Source organism: Zootermopsis nevadensis, unplaced genomic scaffold (assembly GCF_977971745.1).
Source record: "Zootermopsis nevadensis isolate Lab colony 2312 unplaced genomic scaffold, Znev_1.0 Znev_ptg000016l, whole genome shotgun sequence".
NCBI classification, from domain to species: Eukaryota; Metazoa; Arthropoda; class Insecta; order Blattodea; family Termopsidae; genus Zootermopsis; species Zootermopsis nevadensis.
In genome coordinates this window covers 4789736-4815315 of record NW_028259148.1, presented here as the reverse complement: position 1 = coordinate 4815315, position 25580 = coordinate 4789736, and the positions used below count along the sequence as shown (strand labels likewise).

General features: G+C 35.9%; 3 protein-coding genes across 14 annotated transcripts in view; all 3 read left to right on the top strand.

The window, feature by feature from the left end:
* Hip1 (Huntingtin interacting protein 1) overlaps positions 1 to 1801 on the top strand; it is a 29354-nt gene extending 27553 nt beyond the window's left edge. For all 7 annotated transcript variants that reach the window (XM_022078394.2, XM_022078393.2, XM_022078398.2 and 4 more), the window contains one exon: positions 92 to 1801. In XM_022078394.2, coding sequence (XP_021934086.1) covers positions 92 to 118 — 27 coding nt within the window. In that variant the 3' untranslated portion in view covers positions 119 to 1801. The remainder of the gene's footprint in view (positions 1 to 91) is intronic.
* A 1252-nt stretch (positions 1802 to 3053) lies between these two features.
* Positions 3054 to 14112, top strand: Hpd (4-hydroxyphenylpyruvate dioxygenase). 4 transcript variants are annotated; one of them, XM_022078366.2, is made up of 14 exons: positions 3054 to 3189; positions 5097 to 5266; positions 6358 to 6384; positions 6534 to 6596; positions 7475 to 7579; positions 8535 to 8660; positions 9477 to 9566; positions 9806 to 9909; positions 10196 to 10273; positions 10723 to 10837; positions 11060 to 11179; positions 11680 to 11802; positions 12197 to 12313; positions 12778 to 14112. In XM_022078366.2, coding segments are annotated over exons 1-14 (1314 nt in total). In that variant the 5' UTR covers positions 3054 to 3188; the 3' UTR covers positions 12853 to 14112. The 4 variants fall into 4 exon arrangements, with proteins under 4 accessions (XP_021934058.1, XP_021934060.1, XP_021934057.1 ...); XM_022078368.2 differs by having other exon boundaries at positions 3072 to 3189; positions 5084 to 5266; XM_022078365.2 differs by lacking the exon at positions 3054 to 3189 and adding an exon at positions 4568 to 4589.
* A 140-nt stretch (positions 14113 to 14252) lies between these two features.
* Positions 14253 to 23528, top strand: drk (growth factor receptor-bound protein 2 drk). Of its 3 annotated transcripts, none has more exons than XM_022078375.2 (6): positions 14253 to 14527; positions 18853 to 19032; positions 19201 to 19298; positions 19941 to 20060; positions 20783 to 20948; positions 21118 to 23528. In XM_022078375.2, the coding sequence occupies exons 2-6, from the start codon at positions 18955 to 18957 to the stop codon at positions 21289 to 21291; spliced, it is 636 nt and encodes a 211-aa protein (XP_021934067.1). In that variant the 5' UTR covers positions 14253 to 14527; positions 18853 to 18954; the 3' UTR covers positions 21292 to 23528. The 3 variants fall into 3 exon arrangements, with proteins under 3 accessions (XP_021934067.1, XP_021934064.1, XP_021934068.1); XM_022078372.2 differs by lacking the exon at positions 14253 to 14527 and adding an exon at positions 18629 to 18748; XM_022078376.2 differs by lacking the exon at positions 14253 to 14527 and adding an exon at positions 18631 to 18763.
* Positions 23529 to 25580: the final 2052 nt, after the last annotated feature.

The following is a 25580-nucleotide window of genomic DNA, read 5'->3' as shown; positions in this document are numbered from 1 at the left end:
CAGGAATATAATACCACTTAAATTGTCCCTCTAAATCATTTAGACCGAGATGTGAGTTGCAAGTATTGTGAAATTCTGCTTCTTTTTTCAGTCTCTGCAGTACGTCACCCAACGATGAAACTGAAACAGTGTTACTACGAGACTTTTTGCCAGCTACACATAAATGACATTGTTTAACGCGCGTATTGTTCTGAGGAACGGGCTCGGTATGACTGAGAAAACAAATGTATGTAGTACATTTGCGTTTGATATCATTTTCAGATGCAGAGGGTTATTTTTGTTATTGAAGATTATTTTGAGGACTTGGTTTCATGATGGCAGTTACTCAGGGATGAATGTATATTGGCCAAGTTAAATTTCCCTGCGGTTTTGGAAGTTGTTCGGTTGAGTAGTTGTGCATCGTAGTGTCGTGTCAGAAGGAAGAGTTGAAACCAAAGGACCATCATTGTCTGTGCATCTGATACAAGCACTAATGCAATGTATGAACTAACAATAATATACATAGATATATATATATATAAATATATATTTATAGCAGAAGTTGAATGTGGGCTGTTTTCAGAGTGAGGTTAATAGTTTATTTACCTCTACGTCTATACAAAGTTGGTGTTATTTCAACGACTGTAATTTTAATGTCTTTATGTTCTGTGTTGTGGAGTGTAGCAGCTGCCAGAAGTTTTATCTGACCGCTTCCCACCGATTGTTACGACGGAGTAACTGTGGGGGGGTCTTAACGTTTCTCATTGCCACCAACCATAATGAACCGGCAAACTTCGGGGAAGAAGGAGGCTACGATGTCTCCACTGCTGCCAGTCATTATTCTAATTACTCTGTAACCTCGTAATTGTTTCAAACTACCGGGTTGCCACCAGTGAGCAACCCTAAGGTCCTAATTCCTATCCATCTAGTGTTACTGTTGGAAGACCTGAAATAATAATTTGTGCTCGTATTAGTGCAAGAATGTCCTAAGACGAAGCATTTAGTTTGTGTGACATTAGTGCGAGAACAGTTGACTTGAAACACATTTGTACGTACAGCAAAGATGACTGACTGCCTTCTCGGTTGTTGCACAGAAGTTTACCAACATTTCAGAGCCTCCATCATCAGGGTGTTCATCACCCTGTCCTCTCCCCCCCCCCCCCCCCCATTTTATAACCACCTAAAAGATGATAAAGAAGTAAATGTATTTTTTAACTCAAAACAGTTAAAGCCATCATCAGTTTAATGAAATCAGACAACAGTTTATGTACAGAATTGTTTCTTACTTTTTCTGTAATTTTTTATGCGTGTAATTTTCGTGTTCCGTAATTTTTTCGGCAGGTTTAACGAGAGGTTCTGGATTTCAGTTTTCCAAAATAATTTGAGACAAATGCCTTTATAGCCACTTTAAATCTTTATCTGCAGCATGCCAGAAGCAAGACGTAGCAAAGGGAATTGCTGAGTACAATTTGATATTTGGTGCCAGCGATGAGGTAGGCCACTACCTAATAAAATCACAACACTGAATGGCAGTGAGAAATGTTTTACTCCCCCTCTGAACCCATAATATTGGCAGAGGTTTAAAGAAGTGAATTGTGTCTGACAAATATGCACAGTTAATTTGTATTCATAAATTCCACACTCATAACTGACGTCATTAGATACGACACCTAACATGTTAAATTCAAAACAGTCTCGTTTATTTAAAATAAGGACAATAAATTAATCTGCATTTTCCACTTCTAATGTGCCTCCCACGTAGTCGGATTTAAACTTGGTATTCATTGTCAGAAACTGAAATAAACATTGTTGGAATAACGGATTTAGTCGGTTTCCAAACGAAACCCTTTTATTTGTGGATATCAAAAGTAAACAGCTAGTCTGGCTTCAGATATGAACACGTGGCCTTATTTTATATCTTTACTACTGAACGACTGAAGCACGTGGTGTTTTTTTAAACCCTTTTGCTGTTCTTTGTTTTCTCACCACTTTCCTCAGATTACGCAGTTGTAAGGTACAAATATGAAAGATTTTCATTAACATTTTTGTACAGTTTAAAATGCTTCAAGGTAGGTGGCAGCACAGTGCACCAACAAAAATGTGGTTTTCATAGGTCGGCGATTGAGGTCAAATGATGCAGTGAAAGGAGAAGATCATTTCTTGATGTGTACTAAAGTTGGATGTTGCGTTGTATGGCAATGGGTGCTCGTTCGTCGTCCGTCGAATATCGCGGCAGTAGGGTTAAATGATGGATGCGTTGGACACACATCATCAAGCAAATCATCACAGGCAGCAATGCACATTGAAATTAGACAGGAAAATTTAAACATATTTTATCACAAATAAATGCTTTAAATTTACTTTTCTAAATTAAATTTTCCTCAATAGGTTATTTAATTCCTTTATAAAAATTATCTCTCTTTGTCATGGTATGTAGAAAACATGTTTCAATAAAGAAGTTATGGATGCTATAAGAGAGTTAAATACAAATCATAACATCATCACTCAAATTGCTACTATTGTAATCTATCTGTGAAGCATTTTGAAGAATCGACAATTATGCTATCAGTAATAATACACAATAACGATAATGATTATAACAACAACATACTAGATGCATATGCTGAAGTGTTGCATATTTTTGGAGTAATTTCAGTCTTCCATTACTTGTCTGCCTGGGTTTAATGTATTTTCTAGCCAATTATCTTTATACTGACAGCCAGCAGCTTGAGACTGAAACTCTAAGTGCATTTTTACAATTATTTATCCAAGAACTTACAATTTTTTTGTAAAAAAAATGTGTATATATTCATATATTTTGGTTATGTAACTACACCACCTCAACCCCCAAGTGTCTACATGGCACAGCTAAAAAGAAAAATAGCCCATAAAATAACATTGAAAGAAAAAAATATGTACGTGTTATCACGAAAACTTTCTCCATCCCTCAAATTATTCGACACTACAAAAGTGTAGGTAACAGTGTGTCCTAAAATAACAACTATGGGCCCGACTGAAGATGCTATCGAACTTTGCGGTCGAGCGGTTGGCACACCTGGTATGTATTCGGGATGTCCCGGAGACCAGCTATTTTCACAGGTTTTCATCAGTCCCTCCAGGCACATTCCGGGATACGACGCTTGCATGTTCTTCTCAACTCGTTTATTCTGACATTCGACGCTACACACGGACACCTACGTTAAACTACAAGTAAGTGTCGATGCCATCGTCTAAACGCCTACACCAAGTGAGATTTCAGGTTCTCATAGACATTGCCCCATGTTTCAGATGTGCTAAGGGTCTCCGTCATGACGACTTTAAAGACTACAACTCTTTTTTGGTCATGGTGTGTACGAGTTACCATCTTGATATTTCGCTTAAAGATTTCGTAAGAGCTGTTTCGAAACGATAAGTGTGTTTGTGTGGAACCAGTTTATAACTAGCAGCCACTCCCAATTGAAATAGTTTTGTTTATCGCATTTGTTTACATCAGTGCCTCGTTAGGATAGTCCAGCGGCAGCTTGGCGTTGTTGCTATGCTGGGAAGAATGTAGTTTGATGACGTAATTGATGTTTTCTAGAACATAAATTTAAAACGACTTGAAATATTAATTCTCGGTTACATTGATAATCTCTACACGGGACTAAACGAAACATAAAATGTTGTGAAGTTAAGAAATTAAAGAGAGTGGTTGAATATTTTATTCCAGTCCAGCTTTCTGAACCACCATCGAAGCCGCAAATTGTAATTATCACCGTCGACAAATTCCTGGAATGTACAGGCAAATAAACATTATTTACGTTATATTATTTTATGACAAGCCATTAAGCAGGAGTCGTCACTGGACGAAATTTACAGTTTTTGAGGCGATGACTTCGAAGAACATAAAATTGTGGGTTGTTGAAAACAAAATGCAGAGGATATAATTTGTACCTTAGAGAAAAGTAACATAAGACTGGAGAATATGAAATATGGTAATCAGGAACTTAATAATTTGTGCCTTTCTCCAAATATTAGTGATATTAAATCAAGAAGAAATTGTTGAACACGTTGTATCTATGGGCGACGTGAGAAATGTGTACCAAATTTTAGTAGACATCTGAAGGAAAGAGACCGCTTGGGAGATGTATACATGGATGGGACGATCGTATTAAAATAGGTCCTAGAGAATCAGAGAGTAAGAGTATGGATTAGATTCTACTGGCTCAGAATAGCTGGGCTGTTGTGAACATGGCAATGAATGTTTTCCTTTGTATAAGGCGTGCTGTTTCAGTCTCTCGTCCTTCAATTAATTCTGTAGTCGTCAGTCGAGAAATCTGACTCGGCAATAAACAGGAAAACAAAATAATTGCGTTCCATCCACATCTCTTCAAGAAGTTGTCCTTGTTTTTGAAGAGACCGGTTTCATATTGTTTTTCCACTCTCATGGCATAGTCCGTGTCTGATTTTAAACCCAATTACATCGTGATATTTGTCCAGCGGAGACTTGTTCACCAACTTCGTGTAGTTCTGTGCGTTAAAAATTTCGAAGCCGTCACTCGTTTATCCATGAATTATTTGCCTTTATCGATATATTTAATCAAAACTATAAAATGAACTCAAAATGAAAAGTAATGGGAAAACAGAAGTTAAACAGTTATATCGATACATAGGAAACAAAATTGGGCCACTGAATAGTATTATTTTGGAGAATTCTGCTATAATTTCAATATTAGAACCTCTTGAAGATGGCTATGTTCTAGGTTGTTGCGCCTTGTAGTCTGGTAGAACTTTATCGGAGTTTTACAGGTCCTTGCTGCCCCGATGATGGAGGCAGCAAGGACCTCTGAACCGTCGGTAAGCTTATACCAGACTACGCTGCGTAACAACCTAGAATACAGCCATCTTCAAACACACCGCCGTGAAAACGTCAAATCCTCTTCTTTTTCAAGTATTTATGGATTAGGCCTTCTGCCATATTAAAAAACAGCAGAATTTTGAAATTTTTGTTTTTTTTGTTTTTGTATTTGGTATGAATGGAGGATGAGGCTGTTCCAAGGCGAATTTTAGACGCAAGTGACGGTTTTAAAAATTGTCTTTACTCTAAAAGATGTATATTCGATAGATCGAAGTTGCAGTGACATGGCCCCTGAAGAGATCGACCTTGATGAAGGGTCAACTCATACCTGGACCAATCACAGTTCAGAACGGGACCACACCTTCCCGCAGAGGGCTTTTTAACGGGCAGGTGCGCAGTGCGGAGCACAGTTACTTCTTCAGAGAGCGCTTCAGTTTGACCAGCAAAATGGTAAGATGTCTTGCAGGCGGAAATATTACAAGTGTTGTACTGTTGCATCTTGTTACATTATTACACATAATTAACAATGAACGTGTTAAGCGTAAGATTCACACTGTAGATCGGTTTAAATGTATTTTTATAAAAAATAATTAGTTTTTTGCACCCAATTTAATTTAATGCAGTAATCATAAAGAAACTCACTTCTCAGAAATTGGCTGCATCTCACATCAGCTGCTGTATCACGTTTTCCAAACGGATTTTGCCAAAGCTTATTGTTATGAAGTGACTGTCATACTTTCTAAGATTTTGTATTAAAAACGGGTGATATTATTAATAGTATGGTTCTTTATCAGTTTTTAATTTTTCATGCATAAGATAATGAAAATATTGTGTCAGAAATAAATGAATGGATTAGTGACTAAATACATATATGCTGTAGATTAAAATAAACATCGTATTTAAAATGTTTTGGGTTCCATATTTTATGAATTTACTAATTCATTTACTGTAACTACTATTTGGTATGGGGAAGTCAAGTGGGGCTACTCCAGATTAAGTTTAATGCATGCCTTAACACCTTGAAAGCACCAATCGGAGTTTAGGACACCCTGTCTGATTTAATTATTCAGTAATATTACATAAAATAGTGTAATTGCGTCATATTGTGAATATTATATCAATTATTTGTTTTAATCCGTCTGATCACAATATAATTTTTATTTAAAATTTCTTATAATTAAGATAATAAAATATCATTCATGTTCCATATCGATTGATCGATTGATTCCGAAATGTAAATCGATCAATCGATATGGAACATGAATGATATTTTATTATCTTAATTATAAGAAATTTTAAATAAAAATTATATTGTGACCAGACGGATTAAAACAAATAATTGATTCAGTAATATTACGTTTATGCCTTTTGGTGTACCTATAAAGTATGTTCTGTTGGTGTGAATAACTTATAGCTAGTTTGTCCTTTAGAAGAGGAGATACTACCCCTGTAATTTTCTGATTATAGTGATGAATTGGTATCTATAAGACTCATATGAATCACGCTGACTGATTTAACATTAATTTCACTCTCTGTTACAGACAACTTACACAAACAAGGGACCAAAGGTAAGACGAGTTGGTAAAAAAAACCTCAGTCAAGATATGTGGCCTCCGTATAGAATCGAACTGAGGACCTTCTGAATATGAAGCAGGGCTTCTGCTACTCTACCGAGAATAGTCTTACAAGAGACACCTAACTCTGTCTTGTTTTACAGCCTGATAAGGGGCGCTTCCTGCACTTTGACCATCTCACCTTCTGGGTTGGAAATGCAAAACAGGTTAGGTTAGGTTAGGTTAGGTTATGTTATGTTAGGTTAGGTTAGGTTAGTTAACCCATTTGGATATTGTCGGTCCATTTAAGTGACAGTGGCTACTTTGATGTGTGAAATAAAATATTTTCCCTGTATTTAATTAAATATATAATAGATGAGAAAATGCTTGAAGTAAATGTTTTTGAAATTTATAAGATCTGTATATGTCATGGATTCTGTGCACAAAGTTCATAAATTGAGGCTGCGTCTGTCCATCCACGTTTTATCTGTGAAACTACTTAACTGATTTTGGTTACAACTGACGATGGTCTGCGTCACAGATGTTGGTGATTACGTTATATGAAACAGTCTTTCAATAAATATTTTTTTTATTTTCTCAAAACTGACTGATTGTACAAAACATTTATACACAAATGCCTCGTAAAAATCTACAACTTTTAACTGAAGCAGTTTTCAATAAGTGAATTATTAATGGAATGCAAAGAAAATAATATCTGATTCTATGGATAGCTGTGGAACACATTTTTATATGCAAATGAAAGGAGTTATTGCTCTGTCATTAACTGGAGAAAATATTTAAAAATACTGAAAAAAATATTATGATAGAATGTGATAAATAGTTATTTGAAGAAAATAAATAGCGATTAGTATTGATAATTGAAATAATTTTTATTGAAAACATACTGACATGATTGAATATTCATCAAAGATTTAAATACTGTGTTTTATGGGTGGTGATAAGTTATAATAGCTAGAAGGTAAATAAAGGAGATTAATGACATAAAATATGGAACAAATATTGGAATTCCGCATAAAGTAACGGTGATGCTGTTCACCCAGCTTGATCTAGGTGCAATTATAAGTCGCCATGTTTCCATGTGCAGGCTGCAAGCTACTACTGCACAAGGCTTGGGTTTGAACCCATGGCATACCAGGGTCTGGAGACGGGTTCCCGGAAGGTTTCAGCTCATGTGGTCCGACAGAATCAGGTAACTGGCTCTACAACACACTAGCCCATGGTCTTCAGTGTGAAAGTAAAGTCATCCCTGTCTCTATGGGTTGCCTCTACTATCTCAGGTTATATCTTACAAGCTTCAGAAGCGCCAGGACAATATCACTGTACTCCACTCTTGTTATATGTTGTATATGAATATTGATGGAGATGCTGGTGAGATATGTTGAACTTTGGGCAGTATCTTAGGGCAGAGTACAAAGTAAAATGGCTAGTTACAAGCTCGGTGACTGGCATGCAATCTCTTGTATGATTTGAGGTTTACACGGCGGTGAGTATGAAGATTTCTATCTTCTGGGTTGTTGCGATGAATCTCCTTGATGACTGATCTCAGAAACGTTGGTAAACATCCACCAGACTACACAGCGCAACAACCCAGAAGACAGAAATCTTCATTGCCCTGATGACGGAGGCAGTATGACCTCTGAAACGTTGGTAAACATCGACCAGACTACACAGCGCAACAACCCAGAAGACAGAAATCTTCATAATCATCGCCCTGATGACGGAGGCAGTATGACCTCTGAAACGTTGGTAAACATCCACCAGACTACACAGTGCAACAACCCAGAAGACAGAAATCTTCATGTAATCTCTTGCTGGAGAAGAAAATTTTCTCTTATCACCATGTGTGTAGCCAAACCATTATCCTAGCCTGTGTTTAGTGGGCGTAAATCAGCTGGAACATTGAGCTAACATCTTGCCCTCATGCTGCACATATTGGATGTGTGGAGTTCTTCCTCTGTGCTTCCTGTATGCAGTCATTACGTAGTATGTAAGCACAGAGATAACTTTGCCATAAGTTAGGGCATGGTGCTCGTCATTCTCTTTCTGTCCGCTTGATTCAAAATGGTGGTAACAAGAAATTAATTTCTGAACAGCTTCTTTATGGGAAAGTGTTAATGAATTCATAGTGTCTCTTGTTATTTCAGATTGTTTTTGTATTTACTTCTGCATATGAGCCGGATAATGATGAAATAGGGCGACACTTGGTTCGGCACGGAGATGGAGTGAAAGATGTCGCATTCACTGTTGAAGATCTTGATTCCATTGTTGAGGTGAGTCGATGCTGCCCGCTTCTTCACATAGCATTGCTGGGTTGGTGAAATTAAAAAGGATAAGATGGACTGGATGTCTAGCTCAGATGGGAGACACTAGAAATGCATATACAGTTTTGGTGGGGAAACTGTTAGGAAAGTGACCATTTTACTATCTTATCAGATATGATGAATTTGAGGAATATAATACAATTCATAGTCATAGCTTATAAAATCATAGATTCCTTTAAAAATTTAGGCCTGTATATTCATTCCAGTCTTTCAGTAAATATTAGTTTTTTTTATCCACGCACACAACCACAATATTTATTACTCATTTGTCTATTTATGTGTGAAGGAGATTTCTCATTTGATTGAATAATTCATTAATATTTTCCAATCATATTGGTGCTTAATTAAGTACAGAGCTGTTACCTTTACCTTCCATAAAAGTTGAACATATGAACTGCCTGCCAAACATAATTTTGCTAATACGTAGCTGCTCTTATCATCATTATCGTTGAGATAGTTCATCTTTGAAAACAAGTTTTGATTTCTTCAATAATGATCAGGATATTTATTATCTTTACTAAGTTTAAGTTACATGTAGTTTGTGCATAAATTTCAATGTTACTTCTGTTTTAAATAGAATCTAGGCTGTTTGGACCACATCTTGTCTGTAGCATCACGTTTTAATCAGTCGTGGATTGTATTCATCTGTGTCTATGTGATGGGATGTAATACAAATTTAATTTTGTTTTTAATGGCTCTACTTCATGGTCTTAGACTGTGATACATACATGGAGGTATTATTATGCAGATATATTTGCTTTTCAGAGAGCAAAGCAACATGGAGCAAAGATTATAAAAGACATTTGGGAAGAAAGTGATGAGGGTGGAACGGTACGATTTGCGAGGGTACAGACGGTCAGTATCTTGTCCTTCATAAATTATATTAAGCTCTGTAATAATACATGACTTTTCAGTCCTGAAACCACAAGTCGTTAATAATCTATTAAAGGTTATCCAAGCAGAGAGAGAAAAATTGTTGACAAAAATAATTTTTAAATTATATTTATTGAACAGTCACAAGTGAAGTCAGTGATATAAAATATTTCTAAATCTGTTGTTGAAGTAATTATTTAATATTTAATTTTTAATTTTAGTATGGTGACACCACGCATACGTTTGTTGAGCGTTCTGATTATAATGGATTGTTTCTGCCTGGTTACAAGGAACCATTGCAGGAGGATGTTCTTTGCAAGAAATTGTAAGTATCTGTATTAAACATGTCTGAATCAATACAAATTAGCATTATTTACACATGACCTTATCACAAAACAAAGGAAAAGATAAATCGAAAACTGTATAGCCGGAACAGACAGAACTGTAATACGTAAAAGGAATATTATATCTTCCTGAGGTCTAATGAATGCACCATAGGTCTGAAAGTCTCAAAGTTTTGATTTGCTCTGTATTTGTTTTTATTATTTCATATTTCTAAAGTGAGTAATTTTACTTTGATTTATTTTTAAATTAGTATACATTATGTACAGGCCACCAGGAAGGCTGGATTTTGTGGATCATGTGGTTGGGAATCAACCAGACCAAGGCATGGTGCCCACAGCAGACTGGTATGTGTAATACATCAGTTAGTTCTTAATTAATGAGCTATCTAGCTAAGTAATCAATCAATCAACCAACAACCAGCCACTGACTCCACTAAGAAGAGATCTCAAAGATGAGTTGACAGTTGCTTAGCTGGTCAATATATTTCCCATTCTTTTTGAACCCAGACTTTCTTTATAGTGTTCATAACAACCTGGACTAAATTAATCCAGTCCACATCCTCGCACTCAGTTTTCTTAAAACCCATTTTAATATTACGCTATAATTTACACATATTTTCCAAGTGGTCTCTTCCCTTCAAGTTTTTTGATTAATCTCCCCCATTTGTGCTGCCATGTGTTACGCATAGTCATTACTTTAATTAATTAGAGCTTACATGTTTTCTGGAAAATATAAATTAAAATGTTAAAGAGTCTAGTGCGGTGCTGAGACTTGAATGTTTTCTTCATTCCAGGTATGAAAAGAACCTTATGTTCCACAGGTTCTGGTCTGTAGATGACTCACAGATCCACTCGCATTATTCTGCCTTGAGATCCATTGTCATGACGAACTGGGAGGAGACAATCAAGGCATGGCACAATTAATTCACATATTTTATTCTGCAATTAATTATACCTGTATCCATGTCTGCCTGTCACTTTGTGTTTACGTTATTAGCTTTTTTGAATTGGACCACTACACTCCTCTGACAAAAGTCTCAGCTTCAATATTGGCAAGAACCAGTGTAGACTTTTGGTGAAATATGTTGAAGCACCAACTTTTTCTCTATAGAATGAATAAATTTTGTGCAGATTCCAATAAATGAACCAGCACCAGGTAAAAAGAAGAGTCAAATTGAAGAGTATGTAGACTATTATGGTGGTGCAGGAGTGCAGCACATTGCCCTCAACACACAGGATATCATTGGTGCGGTAAGTCCTTTGCAGCTCCCGATTTTCCACAAATTCATCATGAAAGCCGTACCCAGTAACACAATATGAAGTTTTATGTATTCTGATGTAAAAGTAAAGTAAAGTTTGTCCCACTATACGCCATGTAGGCGTTTGGGGTGAGTGGAGGTATAGCTCCTCTCTTCCTTGACCCCGGCACTAGATGGGGGTGAGTGGTCAGCATCACGCCCCGGCCGGCTTTACCCTCGGGAAAGGACCCCGGTACCCATTGTATAGGAGGCTGGGTGGGCCCCAGAGCCGGTCTGGACGCAGAGGCTAGAGGAAAAATCCTCTGCCTCCATCGGGGATCGAACCCCGATCGTCCAGCCCGTAGCTAGTCACTATACTGACTGAGCTATCCCGGCTCATATGTATTCTGATGTAGTTTGTGGTTATGTTGTTTGTATTCAAACTAAATGAGCTTTCTTTTTATTTAAACTTGACTTTGTTCGTAACAAATAAAACTGGAGCAATTTTCGCAGATTCGCAACTTGCGCGAGCGTGGACAAGAATTCCTTCAGGTTCCTGATACATATTATGAAATTCTCAGAGAGAGGCTGAAAGCAGACAAGGTGAATTTAATTGAGGACCTGGATGTGTTGCAGGTATGCATGCCAAAGATCAGATCTATAACATGTTTACAAGTTCTTGTAGAGTCTTCAAGGTATAGCATTTTGTAAAGATGATAAAGATTAATTCAGAGGAAATTTCTGTCTCCTACAGGGTAAAATTTATGGGTCCTAGTGTGTAGCTATAGTTCATAGAACCAGAGGGTATTCATCCATGGATATGCTATTAATTCTGGAATTGTATTTTAAAAATATGAACACAGATGTCAGCACTACTGTTATGAGAAGACATCTGGTCTAAGTAGGGCCTCTCTGCCTAGATTACTGAACGTGTAGGATGGTTGAATATTATGTCAGACAGCGAAAAATTAGTATCACTGTGTATATAATTCAGTTCAGTTCTTAAACTCTCATTTGATTATATATATAGGAACTGAAGATACTTGTGGACTATGATGAAAATGGGTATCTGCTGCAGATCTTCACAAAGAACATGCAAGATCGCCCGACTCTGTTCCTTGAGGTCATTCAGAGGCACAATCACAATGTAAGTCACATTAAAAATTACCAGTTTCTGTTAAATATAACATTAATTGCATTTTGAGAATGCCCATGCCCATCAGTGCTTAGGAATTTTTCTGCAAGTTTAAGGTCTTGCTGGGTTAAAGATGTTAGAAAGACATTACAGGCAGAAGTTTATATCTGTAGTGGACATGTTGAAAGGAAGGAAATATTTCCTAAAGAGAGTATTATGGTTAATGAGGGGAAAAGGGAATGTTGAATGACCTTTAAAAGTTATGGATTGGTAAAAGGGAGATTTTAATCCTCCGAGTTGACAATTGTGAAATTTAGTGGAGTGTCAGCTTTTCTACTAGGGTGGGATCTAACACTCAAGTACATGAAACAGTGAGTTTAATAATGTCTTATCTTAACCTTTTATTACCTGTATTTTTCATAAATTTGCCAAAGAAGGGGTTAATTTTTTTTATAAATTGCTTAACATTTTTTCAGGGTTTTGGAGCTGGTAATTTCAAGGCACTATTTGAGGCTATTGAAGTGGAACAGTTTCAGCGTGGGAATTTGTGAATTATGGTTTTAAGAAGGTAATTTTTCAGTCACCAGTCACATGAATGTGAATTAAATTCTCTCTTATTCTATTGTGTATTATGCATAGGGACCTGAAAAGACATTTTCCAGTTTTCACAGTCATGACAGAAATGGGTCGGTAGCATGACTAAAACTGTATAATGGCAGGGGTTTAGTCTAAACAATTTTGTTTTAATCACAAATCTAGACATCTTGGTTTTAACAAAAGTTTTTTAAATTTATTTTTTACTTTATCATCTCAAATGTTGCTCTGTGGGTGCAGGATATTAAATCATTCGATCTAATAATTCTCCTATAGTAGGCAAACTCCTTAAATGCTTTGGATGTAAACTGAAATTGGGCACTTTTGCTCAATGCTACTGAGTATCATTGTCTCTGTCCTTGTGGAAATTTAATTGTCAAACCGTGTCTGTAAAGGCATTCTAATAGTTTCTGCTATGTCCCCAACTCATAACACTCATTAAAGGGTAAAGTTGTAGGAAGTCTTCTTTATTTTATATTCATAAACGTACTGAATGCCTATAAAGAACTCTTCTGCTGAAAGTATATACATTTCTTCATAGTCTGATACTAAAAAGTCTGCAGAGCTTATGATTCTGTAAGTTGCTCAGTGAAACCTTTAAAATGGGAACACAAATTACTGTCACTATTTGAGGTTCCTTCAGAATATTTAGATGTCCACAATTTTTGTGACCTCCTAGGGATAAACACCGATGACCACAAAGAACTATACGTTCAGTAATAGGTTTCATGAGAAGATTCTGCTGTTTGTAATGATATAAATAATAATGGTGAACAAGATGGTAATGTTCAGGATTTTATTTGACAAGACATGTAAAATCATAGAGGTTAAAGAATGTATTTGACAGGCTGTTTTGTTTCCCATGGTGTACTGAAATATTGGACATTTGAGTTGCTTTTAAACAGAGAAGCTGTTACTGAAGAATCAGACTGGCACACTGAGTGTATGTGGCAGGGGTGTGATATTCTGAAGAAATCAACCCATGATCGCTTAAATTTTTAAGTCACCAAATGCAGAACTACAATTGACCATCTAAGATAACCTAGGAAAATCAAGTGATGATCCTATTGTATTATAATAGGGGGAATCACTGATATCTTTCCCATAAGAAAATGTTCTACACGGCATGGCATGTAAACCAACGTTTTTCTACTAGCTAGATTATTTTTAATATCTAAGAACAGTTCAGTATAATTATTGTAATAAATACATTTTTTTACAAGTTTATTTATTTAAATCTTACAATTATGCATGAAGTAATGTAAAGATAAGTGAATTTCCGCGCCATCTGTTGGGAAGGTATTAAATTAAGGGGCTCGTGAACATTTTCTGACCCATTTACCTCCTTGGGTATCCTGTAACCCGGATAGAAACATCGAAAACTCAAAGTTATGTGACCTGATTTGCCCTCTATTGGCAAAGACATGAACCAATAGAAAGATAAGTGAATTGCCTCGCCGTCTATTAGGGAGGGCATGAACTAATGTAGATAAGCAAACTTCCGCCATGTACTAAATAGCACATTCATTGTAAGCTACCGATTACGGGTGAGGTTTAAACTACGTAATGAGGACGATCGAACATTATAGAACAAACTGCGGTGACGAGTAACATGACTGAAGTATGAGAGGAGTAGGTCAAAATATTTGGTGAAATTGTGTCTTTGCATACTAATTTAAGTTATTGTTCTTGTACGTAATTATAATTATAATAATTAATAGTCCGTAAATGCCTCGTATTTCACCATAACACGTCCTTATCCAATTTAATACACAGACGGCAGACGTGATGAGCAATCGAAACGCGATATTTTATGACACCCCGGGAGTATATTTGCCGGTTCTTGTTTTCTTTCTAAAGAAAAACCCAGAGGAAATATATATCCTCTGTAACATATTAAAATCGCACTTAAAAACTAAGACTCGATGACTCATGTTGGGTACACTGCTGCATAATCGGCTTTTTACACCCTTATCAGTGTCGTATTGGACCTATCACATTTGTTTGTTGAGGAAATGCGTAACGAAGGATCGGTACAGGCAGTTCCGACATTCTTTTTTTATCAACATAAAATTCAGATGATTCAACGCTTGAGGCCCGCTGCTATCAACAAGAACACTATATAATGCTGCTGTGTTTAAAATACTTAATCAGAAGTGACAAATTACTGTAGTACATGTTAATATATCAATTTTATTCAAATGTGCATGAACTACTGTACAGTTATTTTAACTTCACTCCTGAAACAGTTTGTATCTGACACAATTTTATGTGAAATCTTGCATTTTACTGCAGGGTTTGAAATTTAACCAACAGACGAGATAAAAATCACGACTTTTTAAAAATACTTCTGAGTAAAGAAATGACTAGTAATAAATTAACGAATAATTTTTCGGGCCTGGTTGCCGGTGGCCCGCCAGTTGGCCACACTGCTTACCACACAGTTCTTTGGTAAACATGCTGAAGATGAACTGGGTTGCGTTTCAAAGGAGCAAAAAGACGGCCAACTGCTTAGTGTGATTACACAATGAAAATTTCTTGCATATTTCATCATTCACTTTCTAGCTTGGTCTCTACTGGATCTTGCCTTAAGCCGTCTGACATACTTACTGTTGACACTCCTTTCGCGACCGTCGGTTTACTTTGCACCTGCAACCGCTTCAAGTACAGAGGCGACACGTTCTTCCGAAACGTTAAAACCTAACCTATACACCTGGAAGAATACCCGGTCCGACTAGCCATCAGACCACGGCTGACACTTTTACCGCCGTGATAACCTCAGTTTTCATACGAACAGAGCAGACATTACACAGCACATATACAAATTACTATTTACTTTCAAATGAATGCTATTGTTCTTAATCAGAACTACGTAGGCCTTACAATATTTATGACAAATGCCAATTGTTTATGTGATCAGTTGTTTTAAAGAGCATGGATACTACATTCATCTAGATCAGAATATATTTCGTGATCTGTCGGCATTGGACCAAAATATTTCACATCGTTACCATTCCGAATTTGTTCTGATTTATATGGAATTAATCTTCCGTAATCCTTTGAAGCCGAACCTCGTCTAAATAATATTTAAGAATGTACCGCAAAGAAAACACAACACTTCTCCATTAGAAAGATCAAAGTGCCATCTGTGAATATCCCATGATTTCACAGAGAGTTGTGTTAGTCTGGTCCACATCCAGGAAGTCCAAGGCAAGTATTTTGGTTCACTTTTACATTGAGTCCAGCTCACCACTCTGTCCAAAAGAGCGGATATGGGGGGATTTTTACGTCTAAGACTCAAGACGTTATAGATAGAGCAATAACCACGGATTCAGAAGATTAAAAACAACTTTTTGTGTTTCATATAACAATGACTTATAGTAGTAACAAAGCTACAACACAGTTAATGTTAATTTGAATATGGTAATGCACAAGAATTGTCTTCGATAGGCACCAGTTAAAATATAGTCTTGACAGTGTCAACTACTTTTTATCTTTTTACGTATCGAAAATTGCCGTCTTCTGAGTTCTAGTCTGGTAGAACTTAACCAGAGTTTTATAGGTACCTGTTGCCTCCATCTTCAGGGCAATGAGAGTTGGTAAACTTCGCGGCGCTACAACCAGAGAACATCTGTCTTTATACTCGTAACCGAGAGAACCCCCAAACCTTACACTGATCGTCTTCCAGTCTCATTCAACACTGTATGACTCATGTATATTAAGCAGCGTCGTTAAATACGCAAAGAACCGATCAAACAAGAGCTATGCGTCCCATAGGCAATTTCCGCACTTGGATAATATGAAAGACGTGTAAGAAGAACGTAAACAAACCGGCCACTAGATCTAAAAATGGAAAGACGGAAATGTAGTTCAGCTTGCCTTGGGTGTACACTAAAAATAAGCTGTGCCGACTGGCTCCGTGAACACACGATACATTTTGTTGTAAATAAATCATGCTTCAGTTCACGTCCTAGTTAATTTGCGGTGTAATGTATTGGCGTGAATGTACGTAATTACAAATGGCCTCTCTCTGTTGCTCTGGTAGCAGATTTGCATCAATATGTAGCAGTTATTAAGTGTTTTTAACACCTTAGCATGCGCGAAGAACACTTAATGTCTGTTCGAATTGTTCAACTCCAGTATTTGAACCAGTTGTTAGGCAACAATGGGATCTAATAACTCTAAATGTTAGAAGAAACAGCGTATCAATGGCACCTCAGATCACATCAGGGCAAAATAGACCCATTGCACAGTGTGACTATAATTTCAATGTAAGTTTCATTTGGAAGAAAACTTCGTGCAGAGTCCCACCCACCGACTTTACGAAATATGAGACATTACCTTCCGGGGATGCAGGTGGAGCAAGGCTTGGGGCCCATCTGTATGCTAAGCTAATTATATATTTTTCAACTTTATAATATTTTACTACCCTACTTAGCAGTAATAACCTAACCAGGCTGCCGCCCTATGGACGATAAATGTTAATAATTACTGGAATCTATATATGTCTATTGCTGATATAAACATCGATTATATTTTTTGGTACGCCATTGGTATAGAGGATATACTAAATAAAAGGGACCCACTTGAATGTTTCGCAGCAGCGCCCGTGACTAATTTCGCCGCCGAATACGTCATCTGTACCCTCTTAGTTTTGATTGTACCAAAATGTGTGCATATTTTTTTTAAATCCATATAATAATGAATGGAAACCCCTTCTAATCCAATTTGCTGTGTTTCCGTCATTGCTTATTCGCATGTAATATTTAGATGTCTAAAGCTTTGAAAATCTATTGCGTTTGGGGATTGATGCGATGGTAGCAAGGTATAAAACTACCCGACAAAGCAAGTTAATTTTTGTAAAAGAAAGCCTGCCATTACAAACTTGAATTTACGCACCGATCATTAGTCAGAGTTCTTCGAATTATTTAAGCAAGACTTTTGTAGGTTATATTTCTTAGACACATGATCATCCAGAAATGCATTAAGTGTTAAGAGTGATACAGTCGCGTTACAAATTTCGTTCCCATAAACCACATATAGAACGCTCTTTCATGCTTCATTTTTTAATTTCTTCTCTCTCTGTGACAGTGCTAGTAGTTTTGGGAATGGCCACAATTACTTTCTGATTGTTAATTTACATTTGCAGTGAATAAAATATCTACATCATATTGATTCCTTTATACAATAATGTGTTCATCGTTTGTTTTGTAGTCATACCTTATATCTAAATAAACATTTCAGAACTCTTATGAATATTTCTCATTTGAAACAAATATGAAGTCTACATTACATGTAGGGATGCTTCTTCAAATTGCGTCTTCGCTTACACTTGTAAGATACTATTTATTTTCCGTGTTCTGGTAACCATTCTTATTTACTAGAAATCTGACAAATATGATTTTGTCTAAAATTTGATAATGTAAGTTTACAAGTCTTTTTTGTAGCTGCTCAGGTAAGTCACTACGTCCCGCATTCAGAAGTGCAATTCTTACTAAGAAACGCTATTTGTTCATCGGTTGTTCCCGAAGTTTTTTTAACTGCCTTTTACCGACATTATACCTACGCCAATGTTAGTAGATACCTATGTATTACAAACATGTTATGAATATGACTGATTTATTCTATTGAAACATGCTCTATATATCTATACTGTAAAGCTATACTTAAAATGAATTAATTTTAGAACTGTATACGAGGGGAAAGAAAAAAACAAGTGGGGCATATTTGCATGTAGGCGGATTAATCTGTAGTCGAAGGCAACCAAGGAAATGGATATCGGAATGGCCTGTAGTGGGAGTAAATTGTGATCACAGTGTCGATTTCTTCGAAGTAGCATGCAAAAATCGATAGGTTATTACTGACAATGTATTTTTGGTTTGAGTACTCCTTTTAAAATATTTATTGGTCTTTTAATATATCATTGCTGCAGTAATATATGAACTTTATGTTTATAGGTGAGCAGCCAACGACTGATCATATTCATGAAGGCCTAATGTTAAAGTGGTGATAATAGTGTAATTGAAAGAAATAGGACCATACTATTGAAAGGACTGAACATGGAGGCTATTGCGAAGCATGACTTCAATGCTACAGCAGATGATGAACTTAGTTTTAGGAAGAACCAGGTGCTAAAGGTTTGTGAAAATAGTTTAAATATCGCCCTTATGTAGGTTATGTTTTTTGTAAATTTTGTACGTTTTTACGTTGGTATAATCAAATGAACTTCTAGCTGAAAGATTTTATTGTGTTATGTGCATGGGATAAATTTATTTTTCTTACCTCTGTATCTTTGTTTCTGACAGATATTAAATATGGAAGATGATATGAATTGGTACAGAGCAGAGTTAGATGGTAGAGAAGGTTTAATACCTAGTAACTACATAGAGATGAAGAGTCATGAGTAAGTACTGTACAATTATAATTACATATTCTTTCATGGGAAAATGAAATCAGTTCAGTACAGGTATGTGAGTACTAAAAGTTTTTTAGGTTGTGTTATTATGAAGGAACTAAAAGCAGTTTATATTTTGAGTATGATCTGGGGTTATTTTGAATCCCACAGTGTCCCTTGATTTGTTGGGTTATGTTGGACAAGCTCAGCAGCTGCAGGGCCCAAATTATATCTCACTCTTTGTTGAAAAACCTTTAATTTCTTCATAATCATAAAAGATACAGTAGCAGTTCAGCATTTAAAATAGTGCTAAAATAAAATTAATAGTAGTTTGATTAACCATTCCATAAGTGGCTGTGACATACCCCAGACTATGTCGATTGTAGCAGAACTAAAATATTTCTAATGGGTTAAATTATTGGACTTACCCAGATCATTTTAATCTTATCACTTGTCACACAGTTCAGATTTAAGTTGTGATAACTAAACTTAACACAGACTTTCTAATAATTTTTGATAATGTATTTGTCAGTGTAACACAGAAAAGAGTAATGATGCGACTTTTCCTACATTAAGGTCATAATTATAAACCATTCTTATGTAAGAAAATGTAAAAGCATTATACCCAGCTCTGAACACTGTTTGTTTCAGCTGGTATTATGGTAGAATCACAAGAGCAGATGCAGAAAAGTTGCTATTAAACAAACATGAAGGAGCATTTCTAATACGAGTTAGTGAGAGTTCGCCTGGAGACTTCTCTCTCTCTGTAAAGTAAGTTGCTGGGGAACGACTGTACCATACTGTGAAACTTACTGAAACATGTATGTTTGTTATTAGACCCACCATACATAATGGAAATTAGACTAATTTATGTAGCATTTTGGATATGACATTTGACTTAATTTCATGTGTGTGCATTGGCTTTAGTCCATCCACATAAAAGACTAATCTTCCTCTTCTAGAGGCAGCTATAAAAACCCATTCTTGTTGGTCTGCACAGTGCTGCTGTGTAGTGCGAAGTTGTAATATAAATGTCACATGACTGCCATGCTTTTCAAAGTTTCATATTTTAAATGTGAGTTTGCAATTTTTGCAACCTTTCTGAATTTTAAGCAATAATAAGATTGTGAGGAAGTGTTGAGTATTCATAGGTATGTTGACATTTTAGTGGGATATTTAATTTGAAATTAATAAGTAATTTCTGTTCTGAGGATTTTGTGGGCACAGTGTGGAGGTGTTTTATTGGAGCTTGACTGTATGTGTAGTACGCTGTGCTTTTTCCTGATACTTTTATACTGTTCTGACCAACCAAGGAAAACATAATTTGTACATTCTGTTTTGGAAACAATGGGAATGGTTCTATGTCTGTTTCACAATTCATACTCAAAGCAAGTTGTTAAGTCACAGTAGTTTTGTAAGATTTAATTATCATTCTATATATCAATTACAATTTCTTACATTTACTGATTGACTTTTTCTATTTTTGTTTTTAGATGCTCGGATGGTGTGCAACATTTTAAGGTTCTTCGTGATGCACAAGGAAAATTCTTCCTGTGGGTTGTTAAATTTAACAGCTTGAACGAGTTAGTAGAATATCATCGGACAGCTTCAGTTTCAAGGTCGCAGGATGTGAAGCTTAGAGATATGGTTCCTGAAGAGGTAAGATTGTACTTAAGATGGCTGTCTTCTGGGTTATATAACTGTAGAAACCTCAAATCCTACTAGCTCAGATTGTCTGTATCTGTGACAATGTTTGGGAGGCAAATTGTTTAGGAACTTAAAGAGGTGATGATGGATCCTGAATGTGGTATTGCTTTGAACATTTCAGTGCTTGGTTCAGGCTCTTTATGACTTCACACCACAGGAGCCAGGGGAATTGGAGTTCCGAAGAGGCGACGTGATAACGGTTAAGGAGCGTACAGATCAGCACTGGTGGCACGGAGAAATTGGCTCCCGTACAGGATTATTCCCAGCCACTTATGTCACTCCATACCATGCTTAAGAATGTGAACCATTATGTTGCTCATAAACTGTAAGTGGAACATCTTGGAAAAGAAATTGATCGGTAGAATATGATCCCCATTGAAATAATGTCATATGATATCCGTCTTCTCGAGATGCACCGTGTTCCAAGAGACTTAATATGCTATAAAACACCATGCAGATTATCATTGTGCAGTTTAGTGTTCTCTGCATCCTCTTAAAAAGAAATTCACAGGAGTAATAGATTGTCTGAACTACATCCCTGACATTAAAACAAGACTTTGTTACTTTAATATGTGTTAAGGAAATGTAGTTTAATCTTTATTGTTAAAAAATTAAAGGAATAATTTTAGGAAGATTTTATCTGTGTTTATTACCTGTTTGATTAGTTATAGGTCATACTTTCTTGACATTCAGGGATGCCATATTGCATTATGATCCAGCTCCAGTAATGGATGCTTGGTGAAACTGAAAAATTAATACACATATATCAGTTTTAATTCTTGATCACGACAGTTATAAGATGTAATGGGTTTTGCATTTAGCGGACATGAGTTTATGTAGAAGGGACTGGTTATAGACTAAAAGTTTGCATTTTGCTGTTATAATGAATATACACAGTACTTAGATTGATTTTTTTTGCCCAGTTTACCAGTTTGCAAGGTTTGATTTACAGTATTATGATGATGGTTGTACTGGACACAGTTCTTTCTCCCTTCATTTTCATATTTCATCTCTAAAATTACTGAACAGGTTTTTATAACATACTGGGGGGGTTTATGCTAAAGGTTTGTGAGTGAATTTAGCAATAAAACTATTGAATTCATAAAAAAATTACCGACTACGCAGTGCTGTCTGTCATCAGCGGCAGATTTGCGTTTACAGTAAATAAATAACAAGACCAGTGAGAGGTGCAAAATTGCATACACTTCTGGAAAATATGAACCTCTCAACTACTGATATGCAGAGTGGAAATGTGACTGTATGATAAATGGATTTTTTAGCATAATTTTGTGGATTTGTCGCAAGACTTGATGTGCCACATTTAGTCTTGCACTTGGCTTAATGCATATTAGAAATGACAGTTTGTTATTACTTGTAGATGTGCGTAATATTTCCTTTTCGTAAACGATCTAATTATAGCTTTTGAAATGCCTGTTGGCTCCTTTAAAATCCTTCCATGATAAACAATGAATTGTAAGATTGTGACCAGTGTCTTTTCAGTTCTTACTTGTACACAGATCTTTGGACCAGCACAGGACCGTCCAGGTGATGTTCAGTTTTATATAGTTGAAAGATAGTTGGAAGGATGCTTTAGTCTGAAAGATATTTGGTGAACTCGCATGTGCCCAATTGTGAAGAATAGTAATTTAAGAAACTCATGTATTCATGTACATTTTAAGTAGTAAAAGATGAAAGGTCATGAAAATAACACTTTCTACAAGCATTGTACTTGCTGGAGAATTTGTAGTCACTTCATAAACTGTAATTTTTATTCAATTCTAAAGGATTTTGACGACGGTAGTTTACACTTAAAATTATTTTTTGTCAGGACTTTTTCCGTTGTCTGTTATTTAATATGGTTTAGTGGATACCGATAACTGTCTGCAACACTTGTCCTAAGTTACCCGGTAGACTCTTATCTCTCAATAAGGACACCAGTAACAGGTCCTTTCCTGCTTATAGGACGCCGGCGGTAGGTTCATATTCTCCTGTACAGAGGACAGTAGTGGATTCTCTGGTGTTTTTATGATGTTTGGGTTTTAATGTCCTTTGATGACTTGGATGCCAACATTATTAGCAGGGATTTTATGTCAATTTTTATGTTGCTTCAGAACTGGCGCTTACAGAGCTGTATGAGCAGTCTTATAATTTTTATATTATCATTTAAGTATTATAATCCACTGACAGAAGCCATACTCGGGTGGATAAGTTGAAATAACTGCACAAATTAAATTGTCCAGTGACAGAGACTAGCTCTTTCTAAGGGACCCAACAGAGTAGGTACCTCTCACCTGAAGATGGAGGCAGAACCAGCCTCCAAAATGTGTGAATTTTAAGAATTTTAAATAACAGATGATGGAAAAAGTCCTGACAACAAATAATTTTAAGTGTAATTTTTATATACATTGCTTAAGTGTAAAATAAGTGAAGAAAATTGATTGTATTAAACATCATGAATATGATACACATCTGTGGTAAGTTGCCACTATAAATATTTCACAAGTGGAGCAATAAATGTATCTTGTTTTTTCACTTCAAGATGCTTATTTTTGGAAGAGGAAAGAATTGAAATGTATCTTCTTTTTTCTCTTGATTCATTATCATTGTTTACAGAAGCAGTGTTTGATCATGCATGTGACATAGAATGAGCTGTTTAACAAAGTCTTTGCTCTTTCCAGTTTTGTAAAGTTAGATTTTTGTAGTTAGCTTGTTTTGCTTTTAATTTTTATAAATTCACTTGTTACATACAAACTAATGAGATGTATAATTTTGATTGTGTTAGTTTTAAGTCTGTATATATTTTCTTTTTGCTGTTCTTGTTTTAGCATTTGTAAAGCAGAATGAACAGGATTCCTGTAAGAATTTATAACAACATATTTTCATTTCCTGGATTAGTAGATTTCGTTTTCGGCAGGGGTTCTTAGCCTTTTTGAGAATAAGGGCCAAATTCACTTATTGAATCACAGGCCACATGTTTATAAATAAGGACAATTTATCAAAATATTATGGTCATTAACATTGTTACTGACTTGCTATTGTAAACAGGTTCACATGTCACTCAGTAATTTTATTTTGTCTTTTGTGTGACATCTGATGCTGTATTTGTTACATAATCTTTCAATATCTGTTTTAGGTACTGTTGCTGGGATTCATATAGATCCCTCCAAGTTTATGTCAGAAAGATGCATCCTAGTTCTGAGTACAATATTAGGACATATTCTCTGATATCATAATCAAGGTTAACACAGTAGGTCATAAGAAATGTGTGTGGGCCACAACAACTCATCGGAGGACCACAGGCTGAGAGCTGCTGATTTTCTAGATTGCTTAGGACAAATTACAGTAACAATTCATATGCCCTGCAGTTTTATTAGTATTGTATTTTATTTTTACTTTGTAGAGTTGTCTTATGTAAAGTATAGTACATGTACAGCTGTACACAATGATTGAAACAAACTGGCAAGATGCCAGACTAATAGAACTGCAGTTGCGTGTTATATTTTGTACGTCAGATTTTTAACCTAGGACCAGCATGGCATATCTACAATTTCAGTACTTCTCAGGAAGCAAGGAAAACTGATTTGTTTTTTTCAATAAATTCATGAGAAGACTTTAATGCCCCTGTATTTTCATCATCTTTTGCATGCCCTTGGAATCTGAGAAATTTTTTGAAGTTATTTAAGTAAAGGTAAATTAATTTGTTAGAAATAATTCTTATAGATCTGTTAGCTGTAATAGTTACGCAATTAAAACAGTGTGGGCTAACTTCAATTTTTGCAGTATGTGCTAGAAGCTTACATGGATTGAAAAAATATGTAAATATAAGTACTGCCAGATATTGATCATCGGTTCATGGCAGCTTTCACATGAGCATATGCTTTGTGAAATTTGCCATTAGCCATATCAGTTTGTTCCTGTCAAGTGACTGAATTTTAAAGCCTTTATGAACAAAACAGGTAAAATAATTAAATAAAATGAAATTGAAAAATACAAAAGTCACAATTCTGTTTCCAAAATGTCCAGTGTCATGTGAGAAGCTGAATTAAAGTAGGTTCCTTGTAGAAAGAAGTATTTAATCTCTATCAAGCATGCATAACGCTATTGGTCTGTTCCAGCCGGATGGGTGTCATAGTTAGCGTACCACTGAAGTAACCTTTTATTCCAAGCCAATTTATGATAATGGAATTTTGTTCACTGCTTTATACTGACTTCTGTTATACTTTATTGCTGTGAGTTATTTACAATTATTGACTCTATGGATGGCACTGTTAATGAGAAGGCATAATTTTTCAGTCATGTGGTAAAGGTGGTCTGAAGGCAGCCGAAATACTAAAGAGATGCAGAAACAAATAGTACACCACTGTTGTGTTGATGATGAGGGGGTTTGGCTGGGGGGGGGGGGGGGGGGGGGGTTCCATAGATCAGCTCTCTATTAGAAGTGAAAATGGCTTGTGCTTTCTAGTCAGAAAGGTTGGAAAACTGTTTTTCTGTCAACAAAATATAATTTTCTTCCTATCGAAATGTTGCAGATTTATATCCGAGAATTTAAATCTGGTCACTAATCCCATAATATGATGTTTAAAT